The following is a 14196-nucleotide window of genomic DNA, read 5'->3' on the forward strand; positions in this document are numbered from 1 at the left end:
GGGGATGGGCACCGCTTGAATTGATTGATGCATTATGCTGATGTACCATCTCGCAGTATTTAAATATCTGCTACCTGTATTTCGCCTCAGTCTGAAGATGACATAGAATTATATCGAAATATTACAAGTTTAGTATAAACACACAGGTGATTATACAAAATCGCGCGCTGTCATTGGCTCACTATCTCGGATTATCAGCCGATAATCACCTCGACGGCCAAAATGGCTGCCAGTAGTCGTTTTGCCACTGTTAAGTGAAGATGATTTCGCGTTGAAATGTTGTTTTTTTCTCTTTTTTGAAATAATCACCTGTGTATTTATACTAAAACAATTATTTACCGAAGGCGAAGTGATTATCGGTGAATATTCACATTCACCGATAATCACTTCGCCTTCGGCGAATAATTGTTAAATAATCAATGATTCCTTGCACTTGTTGCCTGTCTTATAGGCACAATGCAATTACTCGGTATTACCTTTATTCTATATATGCTTTCGCTTCGACCTTGTTGAGCTGCGTCGTTGCTGTACTTGCGACGGCGATTAGCCGCAACAATTATTATTATTATTATTATTATTATTATTATTGTTATTATCATTATTATTATAAAACTAATTTTCTATAATTCTTATTTCAATTATGTCTCTCTTTTGATGAATACATACAAATAGGTTTTATAGCTATCAGGAAAAAAAATTGCAATACACTGTAACTTTAATTATATTTAACAGTTATTTGCCAAAGGCAAAGTGAGTGTACATCTGAGACGAATAATTGTGTGCCTGCATGTAGTATAACTTCAGAGCTGAACAACAGAGAATTGATAATCGACACAGTTTATTTCGATCTGTTTTAAAGGTCACCAGTGCCTGCGGGAGCGCTGCCATTTTGTTTGCTTTATATTCACCAGCTACTGCGGTGAATACGACGAAATCATATTATTATTTCTATAGGAAACAACTCAACCAATCAGATTGCTGGAAACTCTTTGTTCATCTCCGAAATTCTGCTAATTATTTATTATGGTTGCTGTTATTCCAGCCCCGCATTTTATAGCTCTAGTGGCATTCAGACATCGACATTGACACTGCCATATAGCAATTAAAAGCTGTGAAATAATTGTTGTTTTTTTTTCTGATTTTGGAAAAGAAATATAGAGACGTTTGATCAGTTGATATTCTGTGACTTAAGCGGAATAAGCAATTTAAGTTGTGTAAGGTTGCTTTAAGTCGCCTTAAGGACGTTCGCGCCCAAAACGTTCCCACGTACAGATTTTTTTAAAACTTGCCATGCAGAAAGGTAATGATCTACTCTTGCCAAAAAGGCAAAAAAATGGGGGGTCACCGTGCTCGTTTTGGAGATCATGAGGTGCACTTTTAGAAGATTGCGTTATTTTAAGACGATCTTAGCTTACAACTGTCAGCAATAAAAAAGCTACATTAGTGAAATTTAGATCAGGTAAACGTACTCAGTTCGACATAACTAATACAACTAAACAAACTTTTGCAGCTGTCTTTTTCTGAGGCGAAATAGACCTTGAAAAACGATTTCTAAGAAAGAAAACTTCGGTCGCACGAGACCATAAAAGGCGAAATATTTGTAACTTCTCACGTAAAGATTTTTTTGTTTGTTGTTAAAATGGACAAAATCAGGAGAGGAAGTGATCTACGGAAAGAAAAATGAGGGTCACCGAACATTCAAGAGAGGAAAATCGCTGCGAAGTTCTCAAAGCGATTGTCTATTCGCACTGTCACGCAATTGCGTGACATTTTCGACAAGACGTGGGTCCGCAGCTATCCCATGATGCCACATGCTTTCACGTTCTTGTGGAAAATGTTTGGGTCTTTACCATCGTGTTTACCTTCGTGGTTTGCTATGCATGACGTGTGCGTGACATGCGCGAAAAAATGTGCAGTAGCAATGGGCGCGAACGTCCTTAAGTCACCTGATGTTTGGTCAATTTTTTCTTAAGTCGCCTTAAGTTTGGCGACTTAAAGTCCCAGAGTAGGCCTTATGTCTGGGTTTCTTTTCCTGATTGTTGTGGACTGGGTTATGAGAAAGACCACCAAACGTGGGAACACAGGCATCAGATGGAAGTTCAACAGCTACCTGGAAGATCTTGACTTTGCCGACGACCTAGCTCTAATCTCTAGCAGTAGAAGTCATATCCAGACTAAAGTCAACAACCTGGGACGTTATGCAAAAATAACAGGCCTCAAGATAAGCATGTAGGAGGAACAGTGACCCAGGAAGGAGTCTCGGATGAAGACATCAAAAGCAGACTGGGAAAAGCCAGAGCAGCTTTCAGCAAGCTTAGAAACATATGGAAGAGCAGTCAACTGAAATTGAAAACTAAGCTGAAGATCTTTAAGTCCAACGTTATAGCTGTTCTGTTATACAGTTGTGAAACATGGTGTATGACTAAAAGAGATGCAACCAAGCGAGACGTATTTCTACATAAAAGTCTGAGAAGGCTTATGAAGATCTATTGGCCTATAAAAATATCAAATGAGGAGGTTCGAAACCGGGCTAACATCAGCACCATCAGTGAGCAAATCTTCCGGCGGCGCTGGATGTTCATCGGCCACGTTCTCAGAATGGATCCAAATAAACATCCCAAGACAGCGTTCACGTGGGCCCCAGATGGAAGAAGAAGTCGTGTTCAGACCGAAAGAGACTTGGCGGAGATCCGCAGAAAAAAAAAGAACAGCATTGGGTTTTGTCTCATGGAAAGAAGCAATAGTGGCTGCTAGTGATCGTGCGACATGATGTACTTACCTTGCAAGTTATCATTATTGGAAGAAGTAGTATTCAAACCTCATTGAATATTCATGATCCCTCACGATGCTTTATTAAGCACGTAATGATATGCATCGGCGTCAGTTAAGCTTTCAAGTCTCGGAGAAACAACTCCAAAGGTGGCTGAGGGCCAGGCGCGTATTGCAACCAATTTCAACGAACGAGAGGTGGAAGAGATAGCTGAAAGAATGCAACCAAATACTGCCGGCCTACCGAATACTGATGTTGCTGTTAAGGCTCCTCCGAGACCGAGTGGTTCAGGTCAAAATTTTTCCTCTGGTTCTCAACAGCCTTCAAGGGCGAATTCAGAGCAAGCAGTGCCGATAGAGAGTAGTTCGGTTGAGAGCACTTCGGCGGAGGTAAGGAGTTGGTTCTTTGCTTGGTTGGTGGCCAATTTCGTGTTTGTCATTAGTAATGTAGTTTTCTTAGCCGCAGTTTTTATTAGGAGCACATGGCTGGTAATTTATGCACGATTACTTGGCATTCTTGTTGGCCTTTTTCTTTGTTCGGTTGTTGGTTTCGGTTATTGTGGCAGGGATAGTTTCCCTTTAAGTCCTGGACGCGCCTCGCCCTCTTTATCCTTGTCTCTGGCACCATAATCCGTATTTATTTTATTCTAGATTTAACCTGACTGGCTTTCCGTGTTTAGATACCTGGCGAGTTTACGTTGAGTGAGAGCAGCTCTCTCTCTTATTCTGGTGAATTTGGAAGAGGAGAGACATGAGACTGTTGTATCAACCAATAGGTGATTTAAAAAAAAGGGGGAATAAAGTGAGACTGTTGTGTCCATTAAGAGGTGTGACTGTTGTGTCCACCAAGAGGTGAGACTGGTGTGTCCACCGAGTTTGAGGCTGTTGCGTCCGCTAAGAGGTGAGACTATTGTGTCCACCAAGAGGAGTGACTGTTGTGTCCAAGAGATGTGACTGTTGTGTCCACCAAAAGATGAGTTTCTTGTGTCCCCCAAGTGATGAGATTGTTATGTCCACGGAGAGGTAAATTGTTGTGTTCACCAAGAGGTCAGACTCTTCTTTGAGCTGGGTGACCATGCTATGTGTCATCCAAGAAGTGAGATAGTCGTGGGTGCTTATAAGAAGTGTGACTGTGTGCACCTTAAGAATTGTCATGGTATTTTGTTTCATCAGGGGGTGACACTGGGCATGTGTCCGCCAGCCAAAAGGTGTGACGGTTTTTGTCTACAAAGTAGTACGAATATTAATGAGTTTGTGACTTTGAGCATTTCTTACACTGTTAATGACAATCCGACACGGGGGTTGTGACGCAGGGTGACTCTGAATTTCTATTTTTTACTTTTCATCCCATAGATAAATGGGCAATTGGTGCAGCTAAGGAAGGAATTGGAACAAATGAAACAATCTGCTGACAGTCAGATAGTTCAGACCGCTTTAGCGAGTGTTCAGGCGTTGATAAAGAAACCTCCAGAGCTGTTTGATCAATATGCAGCTATGGCGGCTTTCGAGCACCTCGTAAATGTTGCAAAGGATAAAGGGGATTCGGAGGCGGAAAAATATTCGATTATTCTACGCCAGTGCTGTCCTCTGGTTGGCAGTAAAGCGCTTCAGAGCGAACTTATAAAGTTGGTAGCGACCAAGCAAGAGGCGGAGGTAGCTAAGGTTGTGGAGAAAGCGTTGAAATATGGTAATGACCTAAAAGAGGAAAGAGGGCAGAGAAGATCACGCCCTTACCAGAGGGGAAGGAGTAGAAGACCCTTTAATTCAAAATGCTTTGCATGTGGGAGACCCGGACATTTTGCAAGATTTTGTCCGTTTGACCAAGCGCCATTGGATTCTAAAAAGGACATTAAATGATGTGTTTTGTGTACTTTTGAACATTTGGCGATCGACTATCTGTGCATTTATGAAACGGTTTAAGGACTAAGGATTATGGACTGGACTTTAGTTATTTGTTGTGTCTTGTTAATTGTAATAAAGGGCATTTAACAAAGTGTTTTTAAAGGTTTTTATTCTTCTGTGCGCTCTCCTACCTACACAAACATACACACACGCACACACACGTACTTCCATTGGTCTTGAGCGCCTTCCGAAAATCAATTTTCTTTTAATCCTTGAACGGTGGGATGACTCAGCAAGAGTTTTGTCTTATAGGGCATTCCCTTGTTGCCATGATTTTTCGGGCTGATGAGTCATTTCCCCTGGGCGTGGGTTTCCATCTAGTAGTACTAGTTCTCCTAGCCGAGTATAATAGTTTTTCTTTTGATGATTGTAGCCTATGAGGAAAAAAAAAAGGTTTGTGTGGCAATTTGACCCATTCTCGGCTTGTCGAAAGGCGGATCTTCGTACAACCAAACCGGTACTTCTGGATGGAACCCCAAGGCTGGAGGAAAAGATGGATCCTGAGATGTTGCTCAATGAGGTACACCGCACTCTTGTGGAGATTTGCGCCGAGTGGCTGATATCTCTTTCCGTGACCCTGATACATTTAAAGCGGGAGAAATTCATAAACATTTTGATACCTGAAAAGTAATTTTAGAGCGCTACAAGCAACAGGAGAGGGTCTTACAACGGATTAGTAAAGGAGTCAATGCTGTTAACTTCATGAGACCCTTCAAAGAAATGTTCAGGGGTGTTCACTATGATTGTGATATCCCCCCGGCAAGGGTCATGGGTAATCATAGTTCATGCAACAAGTTTTTCTGACTTCATTTCGCACACTTTGGAAGAACGCCTATTGACTGGAGCGGTTCGCGTATGGGGGAAGGTTGGTGAGTTCTCCCCCCCCCCCCCCCAATTGGTACTACCGCTGACTGTCGAAAAAAATTACCCCAGCGCTTAAGGAGGAGATCCTTTTCTGGAGGTTCTTACATGATTGGACTGGTCATGTTCCGTGGCGATTGGAAAAACATGTTGCGATTGAAATCTCAACAGATGCGTCTCAATCACGTTGGGCTGGTGTGATTCACCAAGGAGAATATCAACATTAAAGAGTTTTGGGCGGTAGCTAAGGTGCTCGAGGCATGGCCTGCAGAGATAAGGCATTGTCGAGTTCATGTCCAGGTGGATAATCAGGCAGTTTTACATACATGGATTGGCAGGGACGGACGCGCACGCGGCATGTATCCGGTTCCAAAGTAGACCCAGGAAAAGAATCTCCAGTTAACCATGTCCTTTGTCGCTTCAGCGAACAAGGGAGCGGATGCATTTTCAAGAAATATGTCAGCTTCGGACTCTATGCTGTCACCCAAGTGTTGGAAAAAGGTCCAAGACTTGTTTGGTGGTCCTTCTGGTCATAGCCTCGACTTAATGTCACTTGATTCTAATGTCCATCGGGATCGTTTTGGCGAGCCGTTACCGCATTTCACACCATACCCCACACCTGGCTCTGTTGGTGTAGAGTTTTTAGTCAGAACTTGTAACATTGTGACGGGAAGGAGGTTAATGCATATGTTTTCCCTTCTTTTGGTTTGAAACACCCTCTGCTAGGTTATCTTCAATCCCAGAGAGCAATTGTGACAATGGTGGTCCCTGGGAAGTCCCCTCGTCCTCCTTGGTGGCCAACTATTGTATCCATGTCTTCGACAGGCGTTGTCCTTGCCAGAAATGGTGCCTTAGATGTTTTGCTTGCCCCTGCCAAGCGTTGGATTTAAACCGACAAGATTGAATTTTGACTTATGGTTTTTCCGAATTGACAGATCTAATATGTAGGGTTTCCTTTTCAGGCGTTACCAAGGGTCCCTAAATTTTTTGTGCCTTCAGTGGTTTGTCACCAGTGCGCCTACCCTAACGATGAAAGTTTCAGGTTCTGTCAATCTTGTGGTTACCGTAGGGCGCCGTTCAAGAAGTCACCCATTTCTTTAAAGGTACCTGTTAATATTCAGGATATTAGGAGGAGAAAGTTGGAACTTACGTGCCGTCGGAGTGCTACTCCCTATGGCAAGCAAAAATCAGCACTGGAGAAGGAATTTACGGGTTTTTTAGATAATCTTGACCCGCCGTTGGACATTCTGTCAGCAACTCCGAGTGCAGTTGTTGACTTCGTTATATGGAAAGATAATTTTGTAAAGACAACGGTGCATCAAAAACATTGCCTTTTTTTCTGTACAAAAGTACAGTGTTCTTGTCCTAAGAGACTAGCTTATGGTACTAAAGATTCTCTGATAGGAAAGGTCCGTTCTATTTTCTGCTTGTACGGTCGCGGTTCAGATGAGTCCCCCATTACGGGTTATGGAAACCCAGCAGCCTCGAAAGTGGTAAAAGATTATCTTTCCATGATTCGGGAGGAACAATTGCGGGCTACAATTTCTCCTGCTCAAGCCCAACCTTTTTTCATTCCTGATCTATTGGCTTTATCCCGGCCGCTTACATTGCAAAGAGCTTGATAGACAGGTATATTTCGTCATAGGAGCTTTATACGTTTGCAAGAGATCAGGCCTACTTTAAGACTTTAGTTTTTTGCGGGGGATAGAGCGGGAGATCTTGGGAGAATGAAAATTGAAGAAAAGCTTTATTTTCCACGCAAAGAGGGTTTATTGTTTAATCATCTTATTACCAAATTTCTTAGAGATGGTACATCTAACTTGTTTTCACTCAAACGCTATAGTAAAGATCTGTCTCTTTGTCCAGTTACTGCTATAGAAACATATATTGCTATTTGCGATGTTTTGAAGTTACCAGTACGTCATGGTTTCTTGTTTAGACCCCTCTCTCCCCAGGGATTTGTCCAGTCATTACCGTTTGACTCGTCAGCAGCGCAAGCGCGGTTGAATTTCTATTTGGGAAAACCTACGCATGTGTTCGGGCATCGGAAAATAACTTTGCATGGGCTGCGTAATGGGTGCACTATTTCTTTGGCGTTGGCTGGCGCAGATATTCAGACGGTAATGAATCACGTAGAATGGAAGACCCCCTCTATGGCCAGTCACTACATAAAGTTGAACCAAGTTCTGGGTTCGGGGGACGCGGATGATTTTTTATCGTTGTTGTCAGTGAACGTTACAGAAAGTTATCGAAGGCAAAATGACTTACTAGGATTCACTCGAGCCTTTTGTTGAATATCACATATTGCCTTCTTTTTCTGAGCCTTACTCTTTGGTCTTATTTGTTTGGGGATAATATTTATTAGGACTGGGAGGGTTTTTTGTGTAGGGTATATTGAAGAGCTTCCTTAGCCGGACGAGGCAGGGAGGACTTCCCATATCTTAATGCTAATGAGGCAGGAAGAGGGATAATGAACTATTCAAACCTCATTGAATATTCATGATCCCTCACGATGCTCTATTAAGCACGTAATGATATGTATAGGTGTCAGTTTGGCTTGTAAGTCTCGGAAAACAACTCGCCCACCCTCCCTCCCTGGTAGCAATGCGTAGTATTACTCGATTCTCGACAGCCCACCTCAGTTGGTTCACAATGTACAATGTTTACCTGTTCGTTCTTTCTTTCAATTTTTGCTCTTGGGCATAGCAATCAATTGTTGCGGTTGCTCTCTTGGGGCCATTCAACGCTCCAATACCAGACGCGATTTTCTTACATAAAATCTCAACATGAACATTCCAGGATAAAGTCTGATCAATATGAACACCTAGCGATTTCGTAGAAGTAACTTGAGTTATAGGTGCACCGTCAATCATAAGTGACGGAGGGTAAATCGTGCACTCATGCCCTAGTTTGCTACTGAGTTTACTCCATCATATCTTATTATCGCTTGACAAGGGGAATTGCTTCGTGCGTGTTCTTTTCAATGATTTCAGTAAGGTTTTCGATCTCATGGACTACAATGTTTGGTGTCTGCGAGGTTCTTGTTAGATGGGTTGGGTCGTTTTCGTCCGATAGGTCATAGAGGATTTCTTAATGCAAGACTCTTTCGTAACCGGTCACACCTAGGGGTGGTATTCCTCAGGGGACAAAACTCAAGCCCATTCTCTTTGCAGTTCTTGTTATAATTAACAATTTAACTGGAAACTGGAACTTCAATTAAGGGCAAAGTATGTAAACGACCTTACAGTTGTGCAGGTCATTCCGAGGTTTTCAATGAGCATGTTGCCCCTTAATTCCAATGAGGTCCGCGCTTTTGCCTCTGGACATGACACGTGGCTTAATGAAATGCACACTAATCAGTTGCCATATAAGGTCAAACTAAGGTATATAAACTGATAACTGAGATTGATTGAACCAATCAGAGCACGAGAAATGCATTAACCGAGATTGAAAATTTAATAAACCATATATATTGCTACACCTATTAGTATTACTATGTAAATTGCTTCTGACTCCTCTTTTAATTTAACGACATGTTACTAATAAAGTAAATAAACATATTTTTATCTAAAACATCGTCTCCGCCTCTTAATAGGCCGCCTTCAAATTCGGTGGTGCACTGCTGGATCAAATACATGAGCCTTATTTGGTCGTTTTTCGCTTGGTGCGACAGATTGGCCTCCTGATAGTTCTGTGCACGTTGGTGTCAAGTGAGTGGGTCACCGTCAAAACTGAGAAGGTTCAAACCCTTGCAATGAGGGCCATCGCTTCTTACTCAGACTTCTACCACGTTTTAACTTCGCGAGCCAAGGGTTTCAACCAACTTGGGGGGTATAAAGGCGGTTGCGATTCGGGCATGGCAGCAAACAAGACCTAAGTTTTGGGTCTGACGAAAACGCTTTTGTCATAACGCGAAATTATCATGAAATGCAGGAAACATGCAAGGAAAACTGTACAATCCTCATTAATATGAATTTTTGACGAAAATTTCCCTCTTAAATTAGCGGCAATGTTTAAAACAAAACAAACGAAACTGTTTGCAAATGCAAACACATGGCGTTTAGATCCCACAAACTCATTTTAGCTTACTTTAGGTCACCAACAAGGCCCCCATAACGTTCTGTGCAACGTTCTATGGAACTAAAATGAAATTATTACATACAATGACATAACTCATGACAGTCACCAATGTGCTTAATCCTGGAGTAGACCAAATCTTCTAAGTCAGGCACCGTCCAAACGTATCCGGATATCTTTTAATTAATCCTCAACTATTCGCCTTCCAACCACACGTATAGGGCGAATCCGGCATGCGAATCCGCAAGTTTTTGAATCCGCTCTACAGAGTGGAAAGTTTTGCACACGCAAATAATTTTGAAATTACCCGATGACGTTACAAACTCAGATCCAGTCTTTACCGCGTAAATATTCAACATGGCCGCTGAATGAAATGATATCGCTCCTCAGTGCCGCTCGCACGCCTGATGGAGCACGCCCTGTTGACAATAGTCACAGAGGAGTCCTGAATACTTGGACGAATGCGGATACGCGTGGATGGGCAAATTGATTTCAATACGTTAGGCTGAATGGACTTTTTTTTTTATCCGCAGAAAAAAAAGTTGTGGATTCAAAATATTCGGATACATGTGGACGGGGCCTCAATCAATCAAATCAATTGCTTCTGTAAGTTGACGCTCACTCTTTCGGTCTCAGTTTCATTTCAGAACTTTTCAAGGAATAATAATGACCTCTGAAGTAATACCAGTTGACTCCATCAGCAAAAGAGACATGTGGTCCGCCGAGGTATTGTCCGTTAAGATTTGATGTGTGGCAGTATCGATACCACCAAGCGCCTTTGAACCTCTCTGCACAAGAACTAGGATAAAAGTCGTTATCTTGATCTTTGGTAGAAAACTGCATGTCACTATGAAAAAAAAAAAGAGAGAAACGAGTCAGAGGCAAACGCATTTACGACTTATCTCAGGCTGCTTGTGATCAGGGACATAGTACAGCTTGTGATCAGGGATATCAGGATGGCAAAGTATTTAAGGCAGTGCATCAATTCGCACGCAGCGATCACTTAGGAAACATCGTTTGCGCGCTCGCTGCCTTTCCTTCAGCTTCTCGAACTCCAAAAACTCGAGTCTTGCCATCATTATGCTTTTTTAACTCCAGTCAAGATTCAAAATGCAGTGTAATGCCATTCCGTGTCATGTTAAATTGATAAAGTTACTTTCATTTCAGTCCTAAAAAAACATAAAAAAACTCCAACAAACGAAAACAATGAGGTAAGCTATTAAGAATTCCGAGAGTCGACGTAAGTCAATGATGGCTTGGGCAAACACGGCCTTTAATAGAAGTGCAACCTATAACCGCCTGACAAGAAGCAGCTTCGGATGCTCCGTCGCTAAACTACAGGGGAATCGTAAGAATGAAGCCATTAAATCATGACTAACTTGCTATGTTAATATGCAATTGTTCTCAAGAAGATAATGATTCTTTTAAGCCGGGAAATAAAGGATCGGAAGATATGTAATGATCGATAATGAGTCGAGCAAACTAAGTCAAAATCCGAGTACTCCAATCAGGACTTGAAGTTCTACCTTTCTCTACCATTTCCGATGCCGCGAATCCAGGCAGTGAGGACAAAAAGCCCAAATATCATTGTGTTCGTTGGTGAGGGACAATAATTTTTTTTCCCCATGACAACGTGAAATATGAAGACACGTGCTGCTTTTGTTAGTTGTTTTAAAAGTCAATTTTCCTATTTTTATTGAGATATTTAGTATCAAGTAACTTCGAGTAGTAAAGGTTGAGATCACGGACTCTTTGGCCTGGGCACAAATGCAACTTATCAATGTTGACGGCAAATCTTTATGATGCCCAACCTTACAGTAATCAACCTAGACAGGTAAGTATAGGCGTACGAGCCGAGGGGACGTACTTTAGGACCCCCCCCCCCCCCCCCCCACGGTCCTAATGTGCCCGTACGCTTATGCAGGTATGTGTGCATGAATTGATTGTTATTTTCTTACTTGTGGTCTTTCATGGAGTCGCCTGCTGTGCCATGGTATCCACCAATCCAAAGCCGATATTTATCTGCACCATCAGACACCTTAAAAAGCGAATATTCGGCGAATGTAATAACCCCATCAAAATCTTCCAAGTCAACTCTCAGTGTCATGTTACCAGCGGCCGATAAGCGATGAATTTTGTCATTCCCGAGCCAAAATTCGCCGTTCAGATTTCCAAATCCAAATTTGTACTCCGCCCATCCACGATAGAAATTAACAGAGCCATCCACCCGTCGCTGGAAAACGGTCCAGCCCCCTCCGTCCGTGGTCATGTCACACCACACGGTCATTGGGTTAATACCATCCGGGTTGATGTTGTACACGCCGCTGGAATGAATCCCGCTTTTCAGAAGGTGAAAACAGGTTCTCGGTTCTAGAATGAAAGTGATGATGACAATCTAGTACACATTGAAAGTGAATACCGTGCTTAGCTAAAGTAGCGGAAAATAACATTGTAAATTAACATTATTAGATTCGCTTATCGTAGTGCATGCGTTTATAATTAGGTCGCATCATCGTTGGGATATGTAATTTCCAGCCCTTTCTGACGTGATTTCATGCATGTCAGGTGTTATTTGGCAAACGTTAAAATTGCTAGTTATAGTTTGTACAACTATGTGCTGTTTGCTTTGGTCATACCCAAAAGTATTAGGATCATAACATGGTGTCAGCTTTCACCACGAGACAGGAATCGACGAGGAACGTTCGCAAGTACAGCGCAGGTGAAGAGGCAGTTGAAATCTTCAATACTATCCGTCTTAGCAACGCTAACGGAACAAAGAGAGAAGTTGCTATTAGCAAGTTCGAAGAATATTGTACACCGAAGAAGGATATTACGTAGGAGCGACGTATTTTCAACACCGGGCGCGGGCACAAGGAGTGACCGAGTCAATTGATGCCTATGTCACGGAAGTACGCATACGTGCAAGCAAGTGAATTTGGAGAGCTGCTTGATACTTTGATTCCTGATCGTATTGTATAATAGTAGAAGATGCTAATCTCTGCGTTTAAGTTAAATTGAAATGACTGCAATGGTTCACAGCAAATGACCGATCATTCTTTTAAGTAAAAGTAAATCGAAATAAGTAGGTTTTCAGTTCCTTTTTAAATACATTTATTTCCCTCAGTTGGGGAGGTAATGAGTTACACAACACAGGTGGCTTATCATTTAAAATGATAAAGAAAAGCACTTCTTTTACAAAAGTACATAGATAGATACGTTATTCAATATCAGTTGCATAGCAACCATATAGCTCAATTATGTATGTACATGTACAGCTACAATAATGAATAATTTTGTAATAGTTATAACAAATGCTTCAATACTTAAAACTCTTGATATATATGTACCTTTGTAATATTAAATAATAAAGTCTAAAAGATAACATCTTTTTTTTGTTTGTGCATGTTGGATGGAACTTGAATGCTGCACTGAGAAAGCAACGTTTTGTCACCAAGAGTAAACCAAGTCTTGACATTCGGAGGTTGCAGTGGTAACTCTGTTCGATCTAAGAGTGTACTTATATGGATTTACGTTTTACAATTACAAGATCACATATGTTCTTGGGGGCGAGTCCATAAATAGTTTTGAATGCAAGCGTAATTATCTTGAAGTCGATTCTGAACTTGATGGGAAGCCAGTGTTAGCTCACATAAGCATGGGGTGATATGGCAGATCTTGGAGTGTTGCCCACGCGTTTTAAACAACCCGAGGCTTACAAAGCTCTCGTAAGCCATGCAATTGGGCATTGCAATGATCTAACCAGTTTGTTATAAAGGCATGGATGAGTGTTTTCACTGTTTCTTGACTAAGATATTTGCTGATACGCGATAAGTTATACATAGAAGGCAATGTGCACATCTGCAGACGTTATCTACATGTATAACTATGGAGACGTTGCTGTCAAACTTTTCACGGACTAATTTCACATTAACCAACAGTCAATTTCCCAACATTAGCTTTCTCCAGTTGTGGCCTGGTGCAAAAAGAATGATCTCTGTTGTATCTTATCATGGTCATCAGTTTGTCCTCATTCATCAAGCATCTTAAGTTCTTTATTCAAGCATCCACGGCAGTGATGGCAATTCTTAAGTAGAATCTTTGTCTGGTTTAATGCCAAATAGATCTGAGTGTATATCCTCACCGTAATAGCGGAGCTCCGCGCGCGCCGAGCACCATAGCTAAGAAAATATGGTAACCCAGCGATGTAAGAAAATTTGGTTTTATAGCCATGACGTCATGAACGTCCGTATATACGAACGTACGTACCTCCGTCCGTCCGTCCGTCCGTCGGCCCCTCCATGTATGCCAATGTGACCAGTATCACGTAACCATATCACAGGCTCAAGTTTACAGCTCATCGAGGAGGCAATACTCCAGTTTACACTATAGCTAGTGTACAGCAGAATTAAAAAACTTGTTGTCACTGACTAAAAAACTGATGTAAAAAGAACGTTTCAGTCAAAATATTATGACCTTCTTCAGCATAAAATGGCTTACGAATACAAAATGAGTGCTTAAAAAAGCCGTAGAAACGTCACTTGGGACTGCCAAGGGCCTTGTAAATGTCCGGAATGTAAACGTGTTCAT

General features: G+C 41.8%; 1 protein-coding gene across 1 annotated transcript; it reads right to left on the reverse strand.

Moving 5' to 3' along the window:
- Nucleotides 1-9373: 9373 nt before the first annotated feature.
- On the reverse strand, nucleotides 9374-11961 carry LOC138029122 (ficolin-1-like). The gene is made up of 2 exons (XM_068876821.1): nucleotides 11568-11961; nucleotides 9374-10456 (listed from the first exon to the last, which is right to left on the reverse strand). Exons 1-2 carry the CDS (start codon nucleotides 11894-11896, stop codon nucleotides 10228-10230), a joined length of 558 nt encoding a protein of 185 aa, XP_068732922.1. The 5' UTR covers nucleotides 11897-11961; the 3' UTR covers nucleotides 9374-10227.
- Between the last annotated feature and the right edge of the window lie 2235 nt (nucleotides 11962-14196).

This window comes from Montipora capricornis, chromosome 13, assembly GCF_036669925.1.
Source record: "Montipora capricornis isolate CH-2021 chromosome 13, ASM3666992v2, whole genome shotgun sequence".
Taxonomy (NCBI): Eukaryota; Metazoa; Cnidaria; class Anthozoa; order Scleractinia; family Acroporidae; genus Montipora; species Montipora capricornis.